The 24,306-nt window shown below is 37.4% G+C and overlaps 5 protein-coding genes across 6 annotated transcripts in view; 1 reads left to right on the top strand and 4 right to left on the bottom strand.

Annotated features, from left to right (window-relative positions):
• The window catches only part of LOC134811740 (rab GDP dissociation inhibitor alpha-like), a 77,049-nt gene that overhangs the window by 17,579 nt on the left and 35,164 nt on the right, over nt 1–24,306 (bottom strand). The gene's annotated exons all lie outside the window — the stretch shown is intronic.
• LOC134811747 (translocon-associated protein subunit beta-like) overlaps nt 1–24,306 on the top strand; it is a 73,534-nt gene that overhangs the window by 45,659 nt on the left and 3,569 nt on the right. The window lies entirely within an intron of this gene.
• On the bottom strand, nt 454–6,416 carry LOC134811004 (kelch-like protein 21). Of its 2 annotated transcripts, none has more exons than XM_063817705.1 (4): nt 6,329–6,416; nt 5,212–5,978; nt 803–968; nt 454–628 (listed from the first exon to the last, which is right to left on the bottom strand). In XM_063817705.1, exons 2-4 carry the CDS (start codon nt 5,853–5,855, stop codon nt 503–505), a joined length of 936 nt encoding a protein of 311 aa, XP_063673775.1. In that variant the 5' UTR covers nt 5,856–5,978; nt 6,329–6,416; the 3' UTR covers nt 454–502. The 2 variants fall into 2 exon arrangements, with proteins under 2 accessions (XP_063673775.1, XP_063673774.1); XM_063817704.1 differs by having other exon boundaries at nt 6,334–6,415.
• On the bottom strand, nt 6,625–9,017 carry LOC134811742 (bystin-like). The gene has a single exon (XM_063818787.1). The coding sequence runs from the start codon at nt 8,041–8,043 to the stop codon at nt 6,751–6,753; it is 1,293 nt and encodes a 430-aa protein (XP_063674857.1). The 5' UTR covers nt 8,044–9,017; the 3' UTR covers nt 6,625–6,750.
• LOC134810950 (tubulin-specific chaperone A-like) lies at nt 11,668–12,423 on the bottom strand. The gene is made up of 4 exons (XM_063817644.1): nt 12,368–12,423; nt 12,111–12,216; nt 11,859–11,945; nt 11,668–11,742 (listed from the first exon to the last, which is right to left on the bottom strand). The coding sequence occupies exons 1-4, from the start codon at nt 12,421–12,423 to the stop codon at nt 11,668–11,670; spliced, it is 324 nt and encodes a 107-aa protein (XP_063673714.1).

Raw genomic sequence — 24,306 nt, 5'->3', positions numbered from 1 at the left:
TTCCGAACAGAGATATTATGTGCAATTTTCCCAATTTTGTTCATGAAGGTCTTTTTACTTAGTATCCACTATATTCAACAAACACTGAGTTATATCTTTCACATAGAGTTAGTCTCATTAAAAAATATTGAAATTTTATCGAATTTGGGCAAAAGCGAATTTGGGCAAAAGCGTATGCCCAAATATGGGCATATTTTTTAAAGCTCATAGCTCAGCCAATTTTTGACCAATCTGGATGGAAATTCATGTACTAGTCCTAAAACAGGCTTATCTTGCGAATCTGAGTGAAAAATATAGTTCATCATGTAAATCTTAACGAAGAATATAAATCTTCTAATTGTAGGTATATTAAAGTATATTAAAATGTAGGATTTTTTCCGATTTTGACCCGGGGATATCCTTTTTATACTTTAATATGGTTGGCCCCCCCCCCCCCCCCCCCCCCCCATGTTTTGATAAATCTGATCAGTCACCTTTACAGATGGTAATCACCATGGTGATATCACCAGGACGATGAATCATCCTCACCGCCAGCTGTCTCGCTGTGTAAGAAAGGTTGAGATTTGTGTGGTTCTCTGTTCTTCATCAGGGTGTAACGTGTTTCTATTGTGTTCTTTCGTGGCCGTATCTGGGGGGAGGCAACAGTCAGTATAACAGCAGCTGTATAACAACTAAAACATCGTGATTCGTATACAATACGTATATAATACGTATATAATACGTACATACAATTTGGCATAAACTACAAGAGGCACCAAAATCAAACTAATTTATAAATAGTAAACAATATTTATAACTTAACCTGAACATGATGAGGAGGGTATACAGGTTTCTTACTGATGTGATAAGAGATAGCCTGCAGTATATTGGAGTGATCTATCACTCCAGTAGGTTTAACACACTCAATCAGCTGTTCAGGGTCGATGAAGGGGAGTCTCACGTGTGATATTAGCGGCTCTAGTATTGTCCTGAGTAATGTGTGATATTAGCGGCTCTAATATTGTCCTGAGTAATGTGTGATATTAGCGGCTCTAGTATTGTCCTGAGTAATGTGTGATATTAGCGGCTCTAGTATTGTCCTGAGTAATGTGTGATATTAGCGGCTCTAGTATTGTCCTGAGTAATGTGTGATATTAGCGGCTCTAGTATTGTCCTGAGTAATGTGTGATATTAGCGGCTCTAGTATTGTCCTGAGTAATGTGTGATATTAGCGGCTCTAGTATTGTCCTGAGTAATGTGTGATATTAGCGGCTCTAGTATTGTCCTGAGTAATGTGTGATATTAGCGGCTCTAATATTGTCCTGAGTAATGTGTGATATTAGCGGCTCTAGTATTGTCCTGAGTAATGTGTGATATTAGCGGCTCTAGTATTGTCCTGAGTAATGTGTGATATTAGCGGCTCTAATATTGTCCTGAGTAACGTGTGATATTAGCGGCTCTAGTATTGTCCTGAGTAATGTGTGATATTAGCGGCTCTAGTATTGTCCTGAGTAATGTGTGATATTAGCGGCTCTAGTATTGTCCTGAGTAATGTGTGATATTAGCGGCTCTAGTATTGTCCTGAGTAATGTGTGATATTAGCGGCTCTAGTATTGTCCTTAGCAATGTGTGATATTAGCGGCTCTAGTATTGTCCTGAGCAATGTGTGATATTAGCGGCTCTAGTATTGTCCTGAGTAATGTGTGATATTAGCGGCTCTAGTATTGTCCTGAGCAATGTGTGATATTAGCGGCTCTAGTATTGTCCTGAGTAATGTGTGATATTAGCGGCTCTAGTATTGTCCTGAGTAATGTGTGATATTAGCGGCTCTAGTATTGTCCTGAGTAACGTGTGATATTAGCGGCTCTAGTAATGTCCTGAGTAATGTGTGATATTAGCGGCTCTAATATTGTCCTGAGTAACGTGTGATATTAGCGGCTCTAATATTGTCCTGAGTAATGTGTGATATTAGCGGCTCTAATATTGTCCTGAGTAACGTGTGATATTAGCGGCTCTAGTATTGTCCTGAGTAATGTGTGATATTAGCGGCTCTAGTATTGTCCTGAGTAATGTGTGATATTAGCGGCTCTAGTATTGTCCTGAGTAATGTGTGATATTAGCGGCTCTAGTATTGTCCTGAGTAACGTGTGATATTAGCGGCTCTAATATTGTCCTGAGTAATGTGTGATATTAGCGGCTCTAATATTGTCCTGAGTAACGTGTGATATTAGCGGCTCTAGTATTGTCCTGAGTAATGTGTGATATTAGCGGCTCTAGTATTGTCCTGAGTAATGTGTGATATTAGCGGCTCTAGTATTGTCCTGAGTAACGTGTGATATTAGCGGCTCTAATATTGTCCTGAGTAATGTGTGATATTAGCGGCTCTAATATTGTCCTGAGTAATGTGTGATATTAGCGGCTCTAGTATTGTCCTGAGTAATGTGTGATATTAGCGGCTCTAGTATTGTCCTGAGTAACGTGTGATATTAGCGGCTCTAATATTGTCCTGAGTAATGTGTGATATTAGCGGCTCTAGTATTGTCCTGAGTAATGTGTGATATTAGCGGCTCTAGTATTGTCCTGAGTAATGTGTGATATTAGCGGCTCTAGTATTGTCCTGAGTAACGTGTGATATTAGCGGCTCTAATATTGTCCTGAGTGTAATGTGTGATATTAGCGGCTCTAGTATTGTCCTGAGTAATGTGTGATATTAGCGGCTCTAGTATTGTCCTGAGTAATGTGTGATATTAGCGGCTCTAGTATTGTCCTGAGTAATGTGTGATATTAGCGGCTCTAGTATTGTCCTGAGTAATGTGTGATATTAGCGGCTCTAATATTGTCCTGAGTAACGTGTGATATTAGCGGCTCTAGTATTGTCCTGAGTAATGTGTGATATTAGCGGCTCTAGTATTGTCCTGAGTAATGTGTGATATTAGCGGCTCTAGTATTGTCCTGAGTAATGTGTGATATTAGCGGCTCTAGTATTGTCCTGAGTAATGTGTGATATTAGCGGCTCTAGTATTGTCCTGAGCAATGTGTGATATTAGCGGCTCTAGTATTGTCCTGAGCAATGTGTGATATTAGCGGCTCTAGTATTGTCCTGAGTAATGTGTGATATTAGCGGCTCTAGTATTGTCCTGAGCAATGTGTGATATTAGCGGCTCTAGTATTGTCCTGAGTAATGTGTGATATTAGCGGCTCTAGTATTGTCCTGAGTAATGTGTGATATTAGCGGCTCTAGTATTGTCCTGAGTAACGTGTGATATTAGCGGCTCTAGTAATGTCCTGAGTAATGTGTGATATTAGCGGCTCTAATATTGTCCTGAGTAACGTGTGATATTAGCGGCTCTAATATTGTCCTGAGTAATGTGTGATATTAGCGGCTCTAATATTGTCCTGAGTAACGTGTGATATTAGCGGCTCTAGTATTGTCCTGAGTAATGTGTGATATTAGCGGCTCTAGTATTGTCCTGAGTAATGTGTGATATTAGCGGCTCTAGTATTGTCCTGAGTAATGTGTGATATTAGCGGCTCTAGTATTGTCCTGAGTAACGTGTGATATTAGCGGCTCTAATATTGTCCTGAGTAATGTGTGATATTAGCGGCTCTAATATTGTCCTGAGTAACGTGTGATATTAGCGGCTCTAGTATTGTCCTGAGTAATGTGTGATATTAGCGGCTCTAGTATTGTCCTGAGTAATGTGTGATATTAGCGGCTCTAGTATTGTCCTGAGTAACGTGTGATATTAGCGGCTCTAATATTGTCCTGAGTAATGTGTGATATTAGCGGCTCTAATATTGTCCTGAGTAATGTGTGATATTAGCGGCTCTAGTATTGTCCTGAGTAATGTGTGATATTAGCGGCTCTAGTATTGTCCTGAGTAACGTGTGATATTAGCGGCTCTAATATTGTCCTGAGTAATGTGTGATATTAGCGGCTCTAGTATTGTCCTGAGTAATGTGTGATATTAGCGGCTCTAGTATTGTCCTGAGTAATGTGTGATATTAGCGGCTCTAGTATTGTCCTGAGTAATGTGTGATATTAGCGGCTCTAGTATTGTCCTGAGTAATGTGTGATATTAGCGGCTCTAATATTGTCCTGAGTAATGTGTGATATTAGCGGCTCTAGTATTGTCCTGAGTAATGTGTGATATTAGCGGCTCTAGTATTGTCCTGAGTGTAATGTGTGATATTAGCGGCTCTAGTATTGTCCTGAGTAATGTGTGATATTAGCGGCTCTAGTATTGTCCTGAGTAATGTGTGATATTAGCGGCTCTAGTATTGTCCTGAGTAACGTGTGATATTAGCGGCTCTAATATTGTCCTGAGTAATGTGTGATATTAGCGGCTCTAATATTGTCCTGAGTAATGTGTGATATTAGCGGCTCTAGTATTGTCCTGAGTAATGTGTGATATTAGCGGCTCTAGTATTGTCCTGAGTAACGTGTGATATTAGCGGCTCTAATATTGTCCTGAGTAATGTGTGATATTAGCGGCTCTAGTATTGTCCTGAGTAATGTGTGATATTAGCGGCTCTAGTATTGTCCTGAGTAATGTGTGATATTAGCGGCTCTAGTATTGTCCTGAGTAATGTGTGATATTAGCGGCTCTAGTATTGTCCTGAGTAATGTGTGATATTAGCGGCTCTAATATTGTCCTGAGTAATGTGTGATATTAGCGGCTCTAGTATTGTCCTGAGTAATGTGTGATATTAGCGGCTCTAATATTGTCCTAAGTGTAATGTGTGATATTAGCGGCTCTAGTATTGTCCTGAGTAATGTGTGATATTAGCGGCTCTAATATTGTCCTGAGTAATGTGTGATATTAGCGGCTCTAGTATTGTCCTGAGTAATGTGTGATATTAGCGGCTCTAGTAATGTCCTGAGTAATGTGTGATATTAGCGGCTCTAGTAATGTCCTGAGTAATGTAATATTAGGACACTAACCACTAACAACTAACTACTAACCACTGTAACCACTAATAACAGGTTTACAGTACAGACTGCTTCATTAATATCAGTAGAGCAAGAGTAATATAGAAGAGTAATATAGAAGAGTAGGGAACTCTTTCGGAACAAATAAGAATAAAACTGCAAGCTTGATATTTTGGTACCTACAACCTAGAAGAACTAAACTTACATTAACATATCAATTAATACATGAACTTTTAGCATACTAATTATTCCAATTATTGTGTATTATAATATTAATATTTAATAGCAGAATTGCTAACCTGAGAGCTTGTGATCCCTCAGGCGACATTACTGAATCGTGTGTATCACCTGTATTACTCGGCTGCTGGGGTGGTGCCTCTGTTTTATTAGCACGTGGTCTCTCATCATCACTAGACTCACTCAGACTCACATAAGGTGGTGTGGTATGGTCTGCCATGTTATGCGACAATGCGGTGCGACAATGCGGACTTAACTCTACTCTGCTCTCCCCCCATAATATCAAACTGTTAAACAGTTCTAGTTCTGTCAGATTTAAATCGTCTGATGCTACCATCTTCTCCAATATCTCGTATGGTATAGAGTTCCTAAACTCTGCTGAGAAGAAAATGTCCTTAGCATTTCCCAGCATGAACCTATAACAGTGTTTGTAAAGACTGTGTACATTGTGGTTTGAAGCGAACACAATATAATCACACACATTGTTCCTGTCTATTAGCGTTTTCCCTATCCACTCTCCAATACTCTCCTTCAACACCTCCACTGCATAATAATCAGCTAGAATCATCAGATTCCTCACCACATCCTTGTGAAGCTTGACTTGGCCGGTGTACATGAACTTGAGGAGCAGCTCGAACACGTTGCTGTCCTGTTCGGGGAGCTGGATAACACTCTGACTGCTCTCCTCCATTCCATTGTAGAGCATTGCCCGGAATGTAGAGCTGTGGGTGGAGAGGACCAGCTTGTGTGCGTTAAACTGCTTACCAGACCGGCCTACTGTGAAGGTTATGTCGCTGTGCAGCCCTGTCTCGTATAGCTCCCCCCACGCCTGCAATACATTATAAATTATACATTATACATTATACATTATTATACATTATACATATTATAATACCCTGTCTCGTATAACTCCCCCACGCCTGCAACACAGGCATTCAAATTATAATAATATTATAATAACAACTACAATCTACAGAGACTTTTATTTTTCTAATTGCTGGTTTTCTGCAACCGTAAACTTGGGTAACTAACATGAGTAACCACCATTGCATAAGTTCACTTACCATCTTTACTTATTTTTAAGCAGTTTAACAGTTTATTTGAATCATAGCTTCAGTTTCAACGAAAACTAGAAGAAAAGCTCAGATAATGTCTCTAAAAACATCAGATTTTACCTACCTCACCTTACAAAGGCTACATTCCAGCTCGAGAGTGTTAGAGTCTGCATCCCTCTTATCCCCTCCCCGCCTCGCTCTCCTTATCATCCTTACTAGGGACGGAATGCTCGGTTACACTACTTCGTTATAAATACTTCATTTTAGCTATCAACAATTTATCGATTCAACTTTAACTAAAGACACAAATTTTAACCATAATGCCATTCAATATCATTCTGATTGATACTACATTCAATGCAGTGGTAAGGCACAAAATCAATGAATATTACAGTTCATCTATAGAGACTGAGCAAAATGTAGTCAGAAATAAATTACCATACATTACAATAAATTAGGTAAAAATCCTTGATAACGGAGGTTTTAAAACACTATAGTACGATAGATAGCCTCTCAAGGCCCACGCCCTTGTAAAATTATATTAGATCAACCTACTGACAGTGGTTCCAACGAGGGTGGTTCGACTGCCATATCATCATCACCCCTACACTTAGAATTAGCAAGCTCGCGCCTTATCTCAGGTGTGATTTTGGGGTGACTCTGATTTTGCATCAAGATAAACAAATGCTGTTTCTGTTCTGGGGAGAGGTCCTCTTTGTACCTCTGAGCTAAAGTCAAAAGACATTGATGGAATAAAACCGGCAGTTCTCGCTTGTCCATTGAGAAATTACAGAAGTGAGCCACAAGGGCATCAATAACTCTGTAGGGTAAAGCATACCTCTTCTCGAGCAATACTCTTAAAAACAAACTGTTAGCGCCCGAGTAATCCATCTCAGCTATTCTAAGCAGCGCTGCAGAGCTGTGCAGTACTGGAACTGATATTTTAGAAAGAACACTCCCGATGATAACCGCCTCCCTCAGTGAACATGTCCCACTCTCCAGCAAGGGCAACAGAAAACCTTTGAAAAAAGCTGCTGGTTTAAAAAGGGATTTCTTGATAGCTTGATATAGATGGAAATTAAGTCTCTTGTATTCTGCGATATCGTCCCTAATCCTTGGAAGTAAGACAAGATTGTAGAACGTTTGGGCTTGATCTGATTTGAGATTGGAAGCAAATATGCGAGTACCTTGAAACACTGCAGCAGCACTCCATGTTTCTGGTTCTGTCAGAAAGAGGGCCTCTTCCCAACGATCACCAAGATTTGGGATTGCTTTGAAAGCCTTGGGTAGTTTTCCCGATCGATATTTGTTGAGCACTTCTCCAACACTTTTAAACAAGTTTTCTACCCGTGCATCAAACCCCTGGACCCCTTCTGTCCCCACGTTGGTGCCAATCTCGGTCTCTTTCTCTTTTATCTTCTCCATGATGATGTCTGCTAGCGTTCTGGTGGGCTGGGATGATGGGTTGAGGAACTTGTTAAAGAGCTTGTCCTCGCCTTCGTCAACAACTACAGGTTCATAAACCTCATTTTCATTTTCACTTTCATTTTCACTATCGTCATCTGAATCGTCGACTGGATCCTTTCCTTTCTTCTTTTTCATCAGATTATGTGTAGCCAGTGGCGCTTCATTTTCAGCCAGTTCTCGTTGCTGAAGGCGGGCTTCACTAAGAATTTTCTTGGAGAGACCGTCATCAATAGATTCGTCTTTGTCTTCTGATTTCTTCTTCTTTGGAGGTTTGGAATACAGTTTGGGCTGAACAGTACTACTCTCGTGTTCTTCAATCTGACCACCTAGGTTCTTTGAATGGAACTTCTTCTCTAGTTTTATCTTACCCATTCTGAAATCGGTTATTGTTAGTATGAACTGATAATATACACTGTAGATATAATATACACTGCTACTAAATATTTTTAGATATTTACAAAGTTTGAATACCTTACTCGGGATTATTACGACGGGTTTATTAACGACCAGTTAAAATATGGTTCGGGAAAAATATGGCGAAATTGCTCAAAACCCACCACATTTTCCCGGTCGCCATTTTACCGGTGTCCAACCTTTCAATTTTAGATTCAAAAATTTTGTCTCAGATGTAAATTTCCTTATTAGAGATAAGCAAGTTTAGAAATTTTCGCATTGCTAAAACTTGTGAAACAAGTCGAATTATCAATAATTGTTGAAAGTAGACAGAAATAATGATTCGTGGTTAATCAAACTTCGAAAGAATGCATCGTTCACATTGTTTAGAATTATGAATAAATGACTGATGAAACTGATTCATGTTATTGACAGTTTTAATTAATTCAAGTGTTAATTTAACTGTTACTTTTACAAGTAGTTACTCGAAGTTTCGAGTCCTATTTCATTATGTAGAGATAATCAATACCTAAGAAATTAAAAATTGGCCTATTTAAATCAACTTTGACAATAAGGATATATGACAAGAATTGGGCAAAAAGGTGAATTTTTTGCAATTTTAGCCAAATGAAGTCGAAAAACCTACAACAAGTGTCCCAATAGTCTTCTTTAGTGAATATAAGACAACGATTAAAATATGAGCACCCATACCCCTTGGGAACCCAAAAGCTGAGTCGGCGGGTTTATTAACGACCGGTGAAAATGTGGTTCGGGGAAAATATGGCGAAATTACCCTAAACCCGCCACTTTATCCCGGTCATAATAATCCCGAGTAAGGTAATCTATTTTGTCAGGAGCTGAGATTTACTTGTGATTTGATTGCCAAGATTGGAATGTCATTACTGATTACCAAGATTCATTTAAACAACATATTACATAAGTGTCAGTAACATTAGATTAAGCTGCATTTCATATGTCAGAGTACAAGAAACGTCAAAAATAACCAACAAGTTGCTGCACTCAATGACACAGGATAAAAGATTACAAATTTTAATTAAAACTCTGAACTTCATATAAGGTTTCGAGTAAGAACACAACCTTGTTGTGTGGTGGAGTAGCTGCACTGTCAAAATGAAAATAGTTCACAAAACTAATAATCATAAAAATTAATAAATACCAAGTACACACTAACACACCATATAATATGATTTCTTCTGCAGTATTCCAGATACTTTACACCTTATACCTGTACAGTGTACATAAGTTTCAGTAAGATACCTGATAATATATATGTGACGAAGATGAGGTTCAAATAATTAAGAGCATACAACTTAACATCACAAATTAAATCTGAGAAATGAGAACTACAATTTCTGGGATATGTCAAAAGTCATAATTATTAAAGCTAAGAGGGCCCTATTACTAACTAACTACTTCGTTAAAGAGTTACAAATTTTACCATAAAATTCATGTCAAACTTCAAAGGTCATTAATAAAAATAAACTTATGAAAATGTCAATTAAAATATATATAGACTGGTTTAATAATTTAGATATAAAATATAGATTTGTATAAATGTGATGAGCTTTATATAGATAATAACAGTGTAGTAGTGTAGTCCGTTATACAGTAACTTCTTCATCTTACATCAGTGCAATTGCGAACACAACGGCAGAAATTCAACAGGAAATATTCAGATTTCTATTTGAGTCTATATCACCGCCCATTTCCAAATCCGTTACTATTCAGAAACTTTTCTAAAATGTTGAAAAATGTTTGATAGTCGCCTGCAGTAATGTCGTCTCTGACAGCACTTGTAGCCATGTTGGAAAGGGCTAATGTTTTAGAAATGTCTTTAACATCTGATTTAACCTCCTCCACTGAGTTAGCCAACGCTTCCACGCGGTCTCGTAGAGAACTTGTCTGCTGCAAAGTGTCCTTAGAAATTGCGAGTATCTCTTGATATTGTGCTGCTATCGTAGATAAAACAGACATCTGACTAATGTCAGCACTTTCCTTAGACGAGGACGCACCTTCACACGAACCCTTCACTGAACTGTCCATCCCAATACTCGTTAGTCTGGCTACAGTGCCTCTTGTCAACTTATCTTTGAAGAATTCCAGAGAGGGTAAACATATCATGGGCTCTTTAGTTGGTTCATTGTCTGAAGACCCTAGCTCAAAAAAAGAATTATCCGAGGTACCTAATGTACTATCAGCTTCACTATGAGCATGGTTGGTTACACAGTCTTCAGGTTTTACGAAAACTTTGCTAGAAACTGACGAATGAAACATTAGATCGTGACACTTTAAAGCATCTGAATCTTGAACTTGAGTGTGGCAAACTGGGCATGCTAAGCGCAGTTTCATTGTAGGAGTTTTCCTTGTTCTGATTATAGCATTTACTGATCGTTCAAAATCATTGCGGCGAACTCTTTTACGTTTACATTTGCCATGTCTAGGAGCTCGTTTGTAAACTTCAAATCCCGGTCCTGATTGCTCAAGCCCATTTAATTGTGAAGAAAACCCGTTGCTACCATTTACAAATCCATTTTCTTTGGTAATGCTCTTGTTAGTGATTACAGTTTTTGGTAGATCAGTGCCACACTTCAGCTTCTTGCGTTTGCGAATAAGACCATTTCCTAATTTCCCTTTATGTTTTTGTTGGTCCAGGCAGCCACTCTCGGAACCACTGTCAGCAATACTAAGAGCAGAAGTTTGATTGACTATTTCTCGGCTTTTGTCCAAAGGAGAAAATTTATTGATACTGACCAGACTCTCACTCTTTTTTGGGCGGCCCCGTTTTCGTTTTGTTGGCACAATCCCATCAACCACAGTTATTGATTTGGTTATTTCGACGCTCTCCCTTCTTTTGACGATCCACTCAGGTTCATCAAGGAGTTGAATTTTCCCTGCCTTAATCAGAGATGATATGTCCCTCCCGGTTTCAGAACAACGCACAGTTTTCTTCCAACTCTTGCAGTGACCCTTACCAGCTAGCCTCTCAAAGGTAGATGGTTTAACCAAACCATGCTCACAAGACACACACTCTCTGCGAGAGGAGAAGTTGTCCAGAAGTAGTAGTCCAGTCAGGTCTCCACATACAACACTTAATGTTGATTCTATTTCCATCCTGTCAATAATATCTTTATTATTATATACAGGCTGCTTGGGAATAAATAGAGAATCTTGATTATAGTCTGAAAAAATTAATTTTTTTAAACTCCTAATTTATGTATCTAACTTAGATTAATTTAAAGCATCAGTTGGAAACGGCCTGCATTTTCCTTAGTTCTTTTTTAAATGGATATATTTGTGTTCACTGGTCATGGGAGGCAGACAAATAGACTATGTATAATACAAAACATAAATTATATCATACATAATACAAATTAAACGGTTCCACCTACTAACGGTGCTTGTTTTCAAATTGTTACGAAAAACCTGTGCATAAATGTGACAAATAGTAAATACTACAAAATGTACATTATATAAAGTAATCAAACTTTGCATTGTAAAATTCGCACTCAAATCTGGTGACCCAGCCAGAGTGCAGTATAGTAATACTAATTGGATAATACTATAGATAGAGTGAGTACACTTTTAAATTGAAACAGTGTCTCGCATCTCCTGAGCTGCTTTGTACTCAGCCTCCCCACTCATACTGGTATTATCTTCCTGTAAATAATCACCTTTTACTTTACACTCAATACAGTGTCAGGCAAATTATGCTATCCACTAAAGGATATGTTAATTAGCTAAAATTAAATGAAATTAATAATTAATTTACTTACCAAAAGAATATCAAGATCTTGCACTGCCTTTCTTAGTCTGTTTCTGCAATCTGGGACCATAGCTTTGCTCTCTGCTACTACCTCAGTCTGGGATAATTTTATTTCAAGATGATAAATTTATTGATTTTAAACGGTTACATTTATCATTTCATTTACTTTTGAACAAAAACGTATGATTTTCAGCAATTTCAAATGCACTTGTTGCAATTCTGTTTATTGACGATCGTACAATTTTTTTGAAGCGTTGCTCACATATTTCCTGATGTCGTATTCATCCTTGTTAGCCTCCTTCATTTCTACCAGCTTCGCCTCCCCATCAGTCACTTCCTGTTCGTACATTACCAACTCTTTACTTAACCTGTGTATTTGAGTTTTTGAAAATAAAAACTCAGTTATTATAAGTCTAAGAATTGCATATCATTGTTTCTAAATCAGTTTAACAAATTTTGTAGTAAATAGAGACAAATCAACTATTATTCAAGAATATTAATAACCTGCAATAATATTACCTTTTAACCACCCCAGTTCTGATCTTCAATTGTCGTTTGTTGTCAGCAGCAGCCATCTTATAATAAAAGTGTTATTAAACACTTAAAACCCATAACATCAGGGTAATCTTATTATATTTAAAGTCAAATATAATACATTATTAAATTAGTAGTACCTACACACTGTCTGCCATACAAGGCTTTTTTTAATTGGTAACATTTTTATCTGAGTAAAATGGCAGAAAATGTTTTTCTTGATTTATAGCTATTCCTTTTTAAAAAGCACGGATATGGATACAGAAAAATATAAATAATAATTATAACTGCAATCATATAAATATGAAGGTTTGTAAATCATCATAAAACTTATTAAGGTCAATCTAAAAGTTTAAAAAGCTTAAAAAATTGTCCTGCAGTCCATATGAAAAGCGTTTGAAACAGTCAACACTGCTGGCATGAATTGTTAACAGGTGAGCTAGTGACAATCAAAAACATCAGCGAATGGTATGTATCAACCAGTTCAGTGCACTTTATAGAATTATAAACATTAAACTCTAAAATATTCGTCTATTTCCTAGACAATTTAAAAGAAAATCTCCAAATAATGTAATAAATTAGTAATTCATTGTTTAAATTAGTCCTGGACCTCTTAAGTTTAAAAACCACTCAGGTTCTGGGTTCAAATAAATGACATTATGTTATCATATCAGCTTTGGCTCAATTAACTGTTTAAGATTCAGTTCTATGACATCACTGGTATAACTGTCATCCATTTCAAATTTTCCACTTTTTTGCATTGCGTTCTGAAACTGAGGTAAAAGCTTTACAACAATCCTTTGAGAGAGGCAATTGTATTCTGTGATGACGCCCTCTTTATATTCTGATATAACGGGACAGTACGACTCGTTCAAATCTAACATTTTGAATGCCAGCTTGTCAGCCACCCGAGGAGTTCCTTCCAGATTAGCGCAATTATTGTAATCCTTTATAACACTTTTCTGTTCGACCACCTCTGAAAGTGTCTTGGGATGAAATGTAGACTTTGTATCTTCCTCACTAAACTCAGAGGATTCATCAGAATCTTTTTTTATGACACAAATCTTTGAGGCAATTGTTTTACTTTTTTTGTCTTTGTCACTGTCACTTTCACTAGAACTGTCACTTTCCATTTTCTTTGGCTGAATATTTTTCTTTATGACGTTTTTTTCTTTACTGTCTTCTTCATTGGATTCTTCATCGGATTCATCTTCAGTAGAATCATCCGAGGACTCTTTTTTAGAAGGAAAAGAAGGTTTTGTTTCATGTATACTTTGGCTTTGGTTTTGGGTATCGTCTTCACTATCACTACTAGAGCTCTCTTTTTTGTCATTTAAGGGCTGGTTCCCATTTGTCTCAGGCTTGGACTCTGAATCACTTGAACTTGATGGTGCAGGCTTAGTAAAAATTTTACCTGTGGCAGCAGGTAGAGATAGAGAATTACTGAGATTTGATTTTGGATCCATTTTAAGTTTTTTGACAACTCTTTTGCTGGAATCATTTTCTGAACTGGAGGATGTCATGGATGAATCACAATCAGAGTCAACTTGTGGATTTGTGCTATTCCTATTTAAGATAGTAGTAACCTTATCCAGAAACATTGTGGCTTTATGAAAAGAATCTGTGACTATTTTACAATTAGAACTTCTCTCTATATTTGATTTAATGGGTGAACTATATGTTAAAGTCTCCTTAACAGCTGTTTTTAGGGCATTAGCAACTGGGAGATTCTTTGGCAACACTTGCACCGGACTTACATAAACCTTGCTCCTATTGGTATATCGGTCTTTGTGTGTAGGGGTAGTGTCCAAATACTTTCTTTTGAAGTTATTGTTGATTTTCAGAGGCTTCTGTTCATTGGTAAGTGTTTCAGTGGTTGCTGTACTTTCATTGACAACTTTAGCTTCTACTAGATGTGTATCTTTAACAGTGATATCTTGTTCAGTTGACTGAGTAGTAGAGTCTTTATTGGGTATGGGGTTCTCAGTGCGAATTAATTTTACAATATCATTCTCAGAATATATCACAGATGAGAGGGTCCATTCTGGTGCAAGGACATCGTTAACATAAAGATTCCAGCCCTCACGGCATTTGAGGTTTTTAACAACATCAGATATAACATCTCTGACAAAAGGGGTCACCTGATAATCAAGGATATACCATACTCGACTTTCGTCACAGTAGACTTGCTCCTCAAAGTTTAAGATGATTCTTTTAGCTTCCATGACCATGTAATGAAATCATTGGCAACAAATCATATTTTGTTGATACCTGCAACGTTATCTGTTAGATTATGATGTTATAACCAAGATTTTGAATAAAATTACCTGTAAAATATTACAGTGTCTGTACATGCGGAGATATAAAAGTACTTGACATAAACGTCCATAATCTGATTGGTGTTTGGTCAATCAAATGTATGTTCTCAGTGGTCCTGTGATCACTGATTCAGTGGGCTATGAGCACAGAATTATAAATTGCTGCCATCATGTATTTTTTCAAACTCCCAAGCACTCCTATCCTCATGTAAAAGGTTATTAAAACAATGTATACATATTCAATTCAATCAAGTGTTGCAATTGGCAGAGCACAATACATTACTACCAGTATTTCTGTTTAAAATTTTAACAATCAAATATATACAAGTTTCAAAAAACATGATCTACTGTATTATAGGAGCTCATGAGACTTCTAATAAATGAAATTTAGATTGGACTTGGAGGGTGGCACCTGCTTAGAATAAGATTTGAATATCTGAGTGGCTATGTTTTATTTCAATACTTCCTCTCACATGTTTGTGACTCTTGAGAGACATAATCCAAGTCAATAAAATTTTTGAATCTGAAAATTACAACGTTATCGTGGCTTTTACTATGTGTTCAGCCAAACTAAGTTCAGCCAAACTAAATTCAGCCAAACTAAGTTCATCGTAGAAAGGGTCATTCGTCCCCCTTTTATTTACCACTACAGGAGGAATGGCACCAGAGGCCAAATTTTGTTTTACTTAATGTAATGACAATGTAACTCATAATAACATTTATGGTCCACCCAGCAAACCCTACCGGCTGGGGTCTATATCTATATTTTTTTTATATTATAAAATTATTCAAACAATATACACATAATTTTTTATCTTTGCTTTATATACACATAATAATATAGCAATGACCCTATATAAAATCAACCCTTTAGGAATTCAAAAAATTCCCTTAACAATTAAAAATTACCCTTGGCCTTGTGGCTCCAAGTTAAGATCTAGACTGCAACTGTTTATATCAACAATGTTTTTTCTCGCACCTCTGTCTCCACGGAGAGAAATCACTGTTGTTCTGAGAATATCTATATTCAAAAGTAAAATAGATAGAACCTTCCGGTTTTCAACAAGATTTCCGTCTCGTAAATTTAAAATTAGGCTAATTTAAAACTAGGCTAAATGCAGCGTGCGAAAGGTGAACTTGATGTGACGCGCGAGGCCACAAACGTGCTGTTGAAAATCTATCACCTCTAGCGAGCCCAGCAGGTGGTAAGGTTTTTTGGGCATTTCGTATAACAAATCAATCACTCGAAAATCATGTTCAACATGATATCAGCATCAAAATTTGATTCACGATACCAATCCTTCGCATCTCGCCGATTTGCATACGGTTGCGAGAAGATGCGCGGCGCAGCCCAGTAGTGCATCACGCTACACCAACATAATTTGTTCAACAATATAACGGATTACTAATGTCATTATCGGGAGCCAAGCTCGATGGTTGCACTAAGCACTTACAACAAAACGATATGTTAGTAATAATATGTTGTTTGTATCACGTGGTGACCCCCACGGTCGCTTCACTATAGTATTCACTTCACTATAGTATTCACCCTGTATCGTCTTCAACGATAAGGGGGAGCCGCGCACTTCGTGCTTGTTATTCAAATTAATTACCATAGAATTCAAATTCATCCGCTATAATTTCCTATTCGCAAAATAATACATTTTTGTGGACCAAATCACAAATCTGCGGACTGCACTTAATACTATCAAGCCGCAAGGTTGTGCGAAATTGGAAACCTAAAGGCCAGAGCGGCAAAGCTCTGGCCTCCTAACCATCTTATACTTTTTTTCAAGAAAAAAATTGATGGAAAAAATGATTTTATTACGGAGGAGGATCGAATTACTTCACAATGTCAATCCTTCGCATCTCGCCGATCTGCATATGGTTGCGAGAAGATGCGCGGCGCGGCCCAGTAGTGCATCGCGCTACAAGGGATCATATTGCATATGTAGGGGGCCATGATAAAACTAAACCACTTACCACCAACCAATTCGAAAAACCTTATTCATTTGGCTTCGTCAGAGTTTTGTCGTAACTATACCGAAAAAATACCGTAACGGGGACATAATTACTGGGCCGCACTCAGCCTGTCATTCCGCCGAATCTCTATTCGGGCTGAGTGAAATAAAACCTCCATCGCACTGAAAAAAATGCGAATGCTCATTGGAAGTTGGTGTGCGCGTGACCAGCATTCACGTGATCGTTAAGAACCAATTGTTCACATATCCATGTGTCTACGCGTACTGCGTGACGCGCTTGTTTCACAAGTAGATAGGCTCTTTTGCCGCCTACGGCGGTCGCGCGCTACTGCAAGCGAGAGGGCTCTGGTTAGAGCAAAACCAATTGTAGCCCCGGAAAAAGCACGTGCAAGCTAACTAACAATTGGAGAAAAGTGACGTATACGCTACAGGAGCCGCGCGCTGGGTTAGATTGTAAAATTTGATTTTTATGAACATAATAGCCTGAGGTCTTGTAGGTTTACATATTTTACGAGTATCACCCGTTAACCTGAGGTCCCCAAGTAAATCGGCGAAATGCGAAGGATTGACATCGTGAGTCAAGTTTTTCTATTATTTAATCCAAAATTACAAATTTACCGAACAAAGGTGCGAGAACAAATTTTTTAAATATAGAGTCTAGATTTATTGGCCAATGGTGAAATTTCAAATGCAAAATGTTTCTGCCAATAAGTTAACCGAAGGTTTTCTATATATAAGGTTATTTTGATCCACATAATTTCACAAACGTTCTGTGTGAATTTAAATTTAATTCGTATAGTTTTTTGAAATATCTACAACCCGTATTCAGTATTTATACGCTTTGCATCTCTAAAATCTATAATGAATTAGATCGTCCATAAAATTTCTAACCAGAATTACGGGAGTTATTCATGGGTTAATTTGATAAATTATTACTTTTAAATTCGATGGAGAAATAGTTACTGTATATTTTTCCATGTGATGATACTTTTTTTCCATGCGATGATACTTTGTAGACAATAGTGATGATGTTATGTCATAATTTTTACTTTACTTTACTTTACTTTACTTTACTTTATTCATTTTGTTTTCCTTAGTGTATTAGAAGAAATGTCAAACAGTATATATACAATAAATTAAATCAAGTGATGCAATTGGCAGAGCACAATCGTAAATCCTGAGCAATAGATATCATCTATCCCTCGTAGCTCTTCTCCTCAGGTATCAGGTTGAAGGAGACATTGGATATAGGGGCAGTCCATGCCTTCTTTGCCTTTCCACGTACACCTCTAACTGCTACTAGCACACTCCTCATTACATCCATGCTCAGGCGTGTCCTGATGTTACACATCACCTGGCTGTAGTCCTCCTTTGTCTTGGTGGCTATCAACACAGTGTATCCTTAGCGTATTCGATCGAATTGCTTGTTTTAGGCAGCCTCTACTTTTAGGTAAAGGCCTGACTCCTGGGGCATGTTGGTAAACATCTAAATACCTTAGATGTTTACAAGCTCATCAAGGCTGATCACAGTGGCGTAACGAAGGGCCCTGCTGACCCCGCTGTGCAGGGGGGCGCCGTCTTAGGGGGGCGCCAAATCGTCGTTTGAATGTGGGACAATTTCGAAAACTGTGGGACAATTTCGAAAACTAAAGTACTAGCAAAACTGCACGTTTTGCTCTAGATACACACTTTTTTAGAGATTTTTACCGGCGTATCTTCTAAAATCACCTAATTTGTTCAATTTTAGGGAGGGGCACCAAAAGGGGAGGGGGCGCCAACAGGGGGGCGCCTTTTCGGCAGGGGGGCGCCAACAGGCAACGTTACGCCACTGGCTGATCAGCTTTTATTTACAGTTCCCTTGGGGAACAGAGTTCAGACCAAGACCCCAGAGTCTGCAGCTGCTTCATCTTTGCTTGTTAGGGCTTTTATACGTCTGGCTTGCCATGAGGGACGTTTTAACTCAATTCAATTCCCTTTACATTGGATCTAGAATTTATTTTCATATCCAAAAATGCTCTTAAGCAACGCTTCAGAATCCCAAATACCAATTTTAGTCATATTGTATTTTATTGCCCAATTGTAGACACTCTTTGTAGTCAATATTACTATTTGGTCTATAAACTCATTTGAAAAAGTCTCCTTCATAGGTGCAGATTTCGTTTTGAGGTGAACTTTTAAGTTCCCGAGAAATCTTCTTAAGTTTGCTTTTTTTTTCTCCTCGGGCACATTCGTAACCTAAAGGGCCAGGTAAACCTAAACTACATATTGACCGTTATGTACGTCGGTATCTGTTGAGGAGCCAAATCATCTGAAAAGCCCTAAACCTATATTTTGCTCAGGCACGTAGCCAGGATGTTTCTTTGGGAGGGGGGGCTGTCGGCGAGCAAAGCTGCATACTGTGGCAGGGGTCTGGGGGCCCAGCCCCCAGCGGGGTCCAGGGGCAGACCCCATTGGCGGGGGCTTGGGGGCCCAGCCCCCCCGGAAAAATTTTGCGAAATAGGGTGTTTTAGGCTAAATTGATAGTTTAATGAATTTACAAAAATGTATGGTTTGGCATAATCATTGCCTACAATCCTGACCTGAGTAATTTCCCCCTTTAAGACTTTATTTTGGGTTGAAAATTGAGTTTATCAAGAGGAAGTGAAAAATCTCTGGTTCAAATTTGGATTTGAAGCCATGTCTAATTTTTTCTGCTGAGGTCAATTTTTTGCGCAGAAAGCGCTCGATTTTAGGGGAAAAAATTTAAGTTTGCTTTTAATTTTTATGGTCCTGTCGGCACCTGAAATCGACGAAATCTGCAGGGGTGGTCTCCTTGTAGTCGTTAAAGTGGCCTGCAGCATAGTCCATTCAATAACTCGTTGTTTTGATGTGTGTAGCCCCTCTAATGTACCCTGTCGGCTGTCGGTTGCCGATATTTTAAACATTTGAGAAAAGCTGCATCTTGAGCTCTAAAGCAGAAGGTATTTTCCATTGTCTTTTCTGTCATATTACCCACGAAACCTTCTGAGTCTATATATATCTAGTAATTGATAGTTTTATCTACAAAATGAGCAGATTGACAACGAGACCAGCTTGAATAGCTTTACTGAAATAACTGAGTCCAATATCTTAGACTATGTGGCAAGTATCCCTTGTAGCAAATCCACTAATGATCATATACCATTGAGAGTGTTTAGACAAATTTTACCTGCATTTATTGCTCCATTAACACATCTTGTAAATTTGAGTTTATCCAGTGGCATCATGCCAAACAGCTGCAAGGTTGCAAAAGTCACCCCAATCCATAAGGATGGTGATACTGAGAATCCTAGTAATTATCGACCAATCTCAATTTTACCGATTCTTGGAAAGTGCATCGAATTTTGTGTGAACTCCCAACTGACTCAATATCTTGATGAAAAGGGAATACTTTCAGAGCATCAATATGGTTTCCGTAAAGATCACTCTACAACTTATCTCATGTTAGATCTGTTTGATCGTATATTTACTGCTAAGAACAGTGCCAAGCATCCTGCAATTATCTTCCTGGACATCAGAAAGGCATTTGATACTGTCAACCATGATATTCTCATTCAAAAGCTGAAGCATTATGGAATAAAAGATACTGCATTGAGCTGGTTTAGGAGCTTCCTCACAGATAGATTACAGCAAACTAGAGTTGGGAGTAGGATAAGCAGTTTACATTCATTGAACTCTGGAGTGCCTCAAGGAAGTATATTAGGACCAATTCTATTCAGCATTTTTATCAATGACCTGCCTAATGCATGCCTATTTTCTAAACCTTATCTATTTGCTGATGACGGTGCATTATATTTTGACAATATATCTAGAGGAAACTATGGTAACATCAAACAAGAGTTGAAATTAGTTATCAGATGGCTTCAGGCTAATAAACTATCCCTGAATAATGAAAAAACAAAACTAATGATCCTTGACTCTAAGCCTAACCTTGATGCCATCCTTGTTGAAATTTGTGATGACCTTACTTTGGTAATCTGTGAAACTAAATCCCATAAGTACCTTGGACTTATAGTTGACAGCAGATTGACATTTAATGAACATATTGATAACATTAAGAAAAAGATATCCAAAAGAATTGGTGCTATGTATAGATCAAAAAAACTTCTCCCTCTTAAGTTCAGGAAGATGTTTGCTAATGCACTTATGTTGCCACATTTTGACTACTTAGACACCATCTGGTCAAGAACATATAAAAAACGACTAGGAGAGTTAGATATCATGTACAAAAAGGTTGCTAAAATAGCCCTAGATGTAAACATCAGAGAGAGGTCGGTTAATGTATACAAAAATATGGGATGGCTTCCTCTCCATTTGAGACGACAGGTTCATCTTAGCTCATATATGTACCGTATAATCAATGAAACATGTCCAAAGCATTTTATCGGGAAATTCTCGTATATTTCTGGTGGATCACTTGAGGCAGAAAACTGCAATCTTTATACTCCTAAATCAAGATCTCACAAGGAGTTTAACTATCTAGGAACTAAGGCCTGGAACATATTACCTAAGTCCCTTAGAGAGTGTGACGACGTTAAGAAATTTTCTAAGTTATACAAAGAAACTCTTATGAATATGTTGCTAACTGATGAGAATTACCAAGGGGATAACTCTTACGATAAATTCATGATCCCACCCAACACTAGCCAATGTATCTAGGCAGTTATGTTATTTCGGTTAAGTTATCTCAGTACATAAGTGAATCCAATCTATCCCCTGCAATCAAAGTATTTCCATGCCTATTAAGCTATTACAGGAAGTTAGGAACATCAGTGGAAAGGTGCACTGTCAATCATTATTGCTCCATACCTCCAGTCCTCCTGTTATGTGCAATTCTCACTGTATGCTCCTCATTTGTATCAATTATATTGATGCTACATTGTTATTGAATATGAAATAATTTTCAACCGTATTAATTTATTAACTTATTGTAAATAGCAAGTTTGACAAAGGGATTACGTTTATTTTACCCGGAGTTCGTTTAAGTTTAGTATTGTAAATAGTTAATTTGACGAAGGGAATACGTCTATTTTACCCTGAGTTATGTTTTAGTTCAATCTTGACAAAATTTTAAAATTATAATTTAATTATTTTATATATATGTATTGTCCATAACTAGGGTGGCCTGCTAACAGAACCATGATCTGCCTTGATTCATCCTTCAGCACAGAGAAAAGCTCCTTTTTTTATACATTATGATTACAGAGGATCTGATATTTAGATATATATTGCTGTGCTGTAAAAATTGACTTTATTTATTTATTTATTTAGAACCATTTAATTTCAAAGTTACCTGATCTTTCAGCCAAGTCAAACATGGCCATATGGTATGGAGGCTGTTATGAGTTGTGACACGAAGTAACTCAAATTTCTAAACTTTGAGTGCTCATTGATCAAACCCATGCCAGAATCGCAGTGCTAAGAAATTGTAGTTAGCATTAGGGGATTTGTGAGCTTTTGGGCCATATTCAAAATAATGCTGAACTAAGCTATGTTCATACGCATGATAATAATTTCTTGGAATGCCTGCCTCTGCACATTTTGGGCTCAAAAGCAGGAACTATTTTTCCATCATCTTTTCTGGCATCAAGAAACAACAATTTCAAGAAAACAACGATTTTATTTAGTATCAATTAAAGCAGACAAAAATATATTTCATATTATATGTATAACGAGCACGAACTTTTGATCAGATATCTTAGGGGACTTGGAGTAGCAAGAGATTGACTAGAAGGTATATACCTTTTACAAAGATACGTCGAGAAGAATCCAGGGTGATACAGGATCGGAGAGTGCAGACCAACAGTTTACGCACCCACCTTCGCCTCCTGAGTTCTTGGTTGGATAGAAATTTATGCAAACTTGGTCGTTTATACTCCAAATCCCTTTGTTAAAAGAAGTAATATTAACTATGTCTAGAGTTAGCTTCGTTCAATAATAACTATATCAATATAATCAATATCAATATCAATATCAGATAAAACTACCGAATAAATTATTAAATATCAATTAATTCGTTCCGATAAAATTTTTTATAAATTTAGTTATTATTTAGTATCTAAAAACGTTACAACAAATGGTTAAAAGCGCCCAAAATCGATTTGAGAGATTTTCTGTATACAGTACAATCATGATAGTAATAGTAAGTGTGTGCCGCTGCAATTAGATTTGATTACTGCAATTTAAAATTGTTTGGAGTCCAAGTATCTTTTAAGTCAGCTGCCTGTGCTTGTATTAATAGTGCTTTGGTTCTCAATTTTATCAAGTTAATGGACGTTTCTAAGCAGTTGCTTGAAGTTAAAATTTTTTCTGAACAGCGTTCCAAAGCTTGGCTGCATTAAACAAAAAGGTATTTGATTTATTTAGAAGAATAACCGTTAGACTCGTTGCATGGTTTGAAATGTTGATAGCCTCATAAAGGGAGTATGGGCAGTGGTACTTGATAATCTTAGAGAATTCAAAGATGCAGTGATATTTGTACAAGTTTTGAGCTATGAGAATTTTTAATCTATTAAAAATGGGTTTTGTATGCTCCTTTTCAAAGTGTTTATGGTCTAGTTTTTGCATACCGTATGGTCTAGTACGTGCACATGTTGATTGTTTATCTAAATATGAGTCAAGGTCGCCAAAAAGGATCCTTATACAGTGCTTCTATGTGATAAAAAGACTATCATTGGACCGTTCTTTGAGGACAACACCCCAAACACTTATACCATAACTGAGATGTGATTCAAAAAGAGCATTATATATTTTCAAATATAGTTCACCGCCAAACCATCTAGTTTTTATCTAGCTGCTCATAATTGATAGATTTGCAGAACCATTTAATCTCAAAGTTGATCAGTTATGTCAACCTTGGCTATGTGGTTGATTTGACACATTAAAAAACTCTGTGCAATTTTCTAAACTTCGAGTGCCCACCGCTTTTGTCCGGATCAAGCAATAAACTCATCCGAAAATATCCATTTTGTGTTATAATAATAATATCAGGATTTAGAGCTGCAAAACCATTTTTATTGGCCGAGAACATTTGAATGTTCTCGAGATTTGTAAGCTTTTGGGCCATATCCAAAATAATGCTGTTATGTTCATATTTTGTCTACATGGCCAAAACAGGAGATGCTTATCTCAAAAAGCTTCATTTCCTTCCTGACAGATGCAGATATTATATATATAATATTATATACCTATGATAATGCGTTGAAAAATCGGTGGGCACTCCAAGTTTCGAAATTTACATGGGGTGCTTTAGTCATTAAGTTATAATTGATACCACTTGACCTGCAACCCTCCAACGCAAATCATCTCTATTACTCCTGACTTCACCAGTGAAACAAGTTTTTTAATTCTATCCTTCATTAATCATTTACTATCAATATCAAGTCAAGTACTATTATTTTACAGAAAAATAATCAAAATTTAATTTCTATGTCTTGTTATATATTACACCACACGGTACCGAGTGTTTTACAAGATTATTGTAACACCTGCTTCTACACTATTACATGTTTCCGTCTTGTGCCAGAGTCATTACCTTCCTCGTTAATGTAAGGGCCCACCTATCTATGTGTAAAGTCCCATGAGGAAACCAAACTGCTACCTTCAC

Source organism: Bolinopsis microptera, chromosome 2 (genome assembly GCF_026151205.1).
Source record: "Bolinopsis microptera isolate Bmic1 chromosome 2, MBARI_Bmic_1.0, whole genome shotgun sequence".
Lineage (NCBI taxonomy): Eukaryota > Metazoa > Ctenophora > Tentaculata > Lobata > Bolinopsidae > Bolinopsis > Bolinopsis microptera.
Note: the sequence above shows the minus strand (reverse complement) of the source record. Positions and strands in the feature narration are given on the sequence as shown.

Bases quoted from the DNA above. Each gene is read 5' to 3' on its own strand.
- LOC134811004 (XM_063817704.1), bottom strand. From the start codon at position 6,414: ATGATAAGGAGAGCGAGGCGGGGAGGGGATAAGAGGGATGCAGACTCT. The intron at 5,979-6,333 runs GTGAGGTAGGTA...AATGTATTGCAG, and splicing joins TGGAATGTAGCCTTTGTAAG to GCGTGGGGGGAGCTATACGA. The intron at 969-5,211 runs GTTAGCAATTCT...CACATTACTCAG, and splicing joins GAGGGATCACAAGCTCTCAG to GACAATACTAGAGCCGCTAA.
- LOC134811742 (XM_063818787.1), bottom strand. From the start codon at position 8,043: ATGGGTAAGATAAAACTAGAGAAGAAGTTCCATTCAAAGAACCTAGGT.
- LOC134810950 (XM_063817644.1), bottom strand. From the start codon at position 12,423: ATGGCTGCTGCTGACAACAAACGACAATTGAAGATCAGAACTGGGGTG. The intron at 12,217-12,367 runs GTAATATTATTG...TCAAATACACAG, and splicing joins AGAACTGGGGTGGTTAAAAG to GTTAAGTAAAGAGTTGGTAA. The intron at 11,743-11,858 runs GTAAGTAAATTA...GATTATTTACAG, and splicing joins AAGATCTTGATATTCTTTTG to GAAGATAATACCAGTATGAG.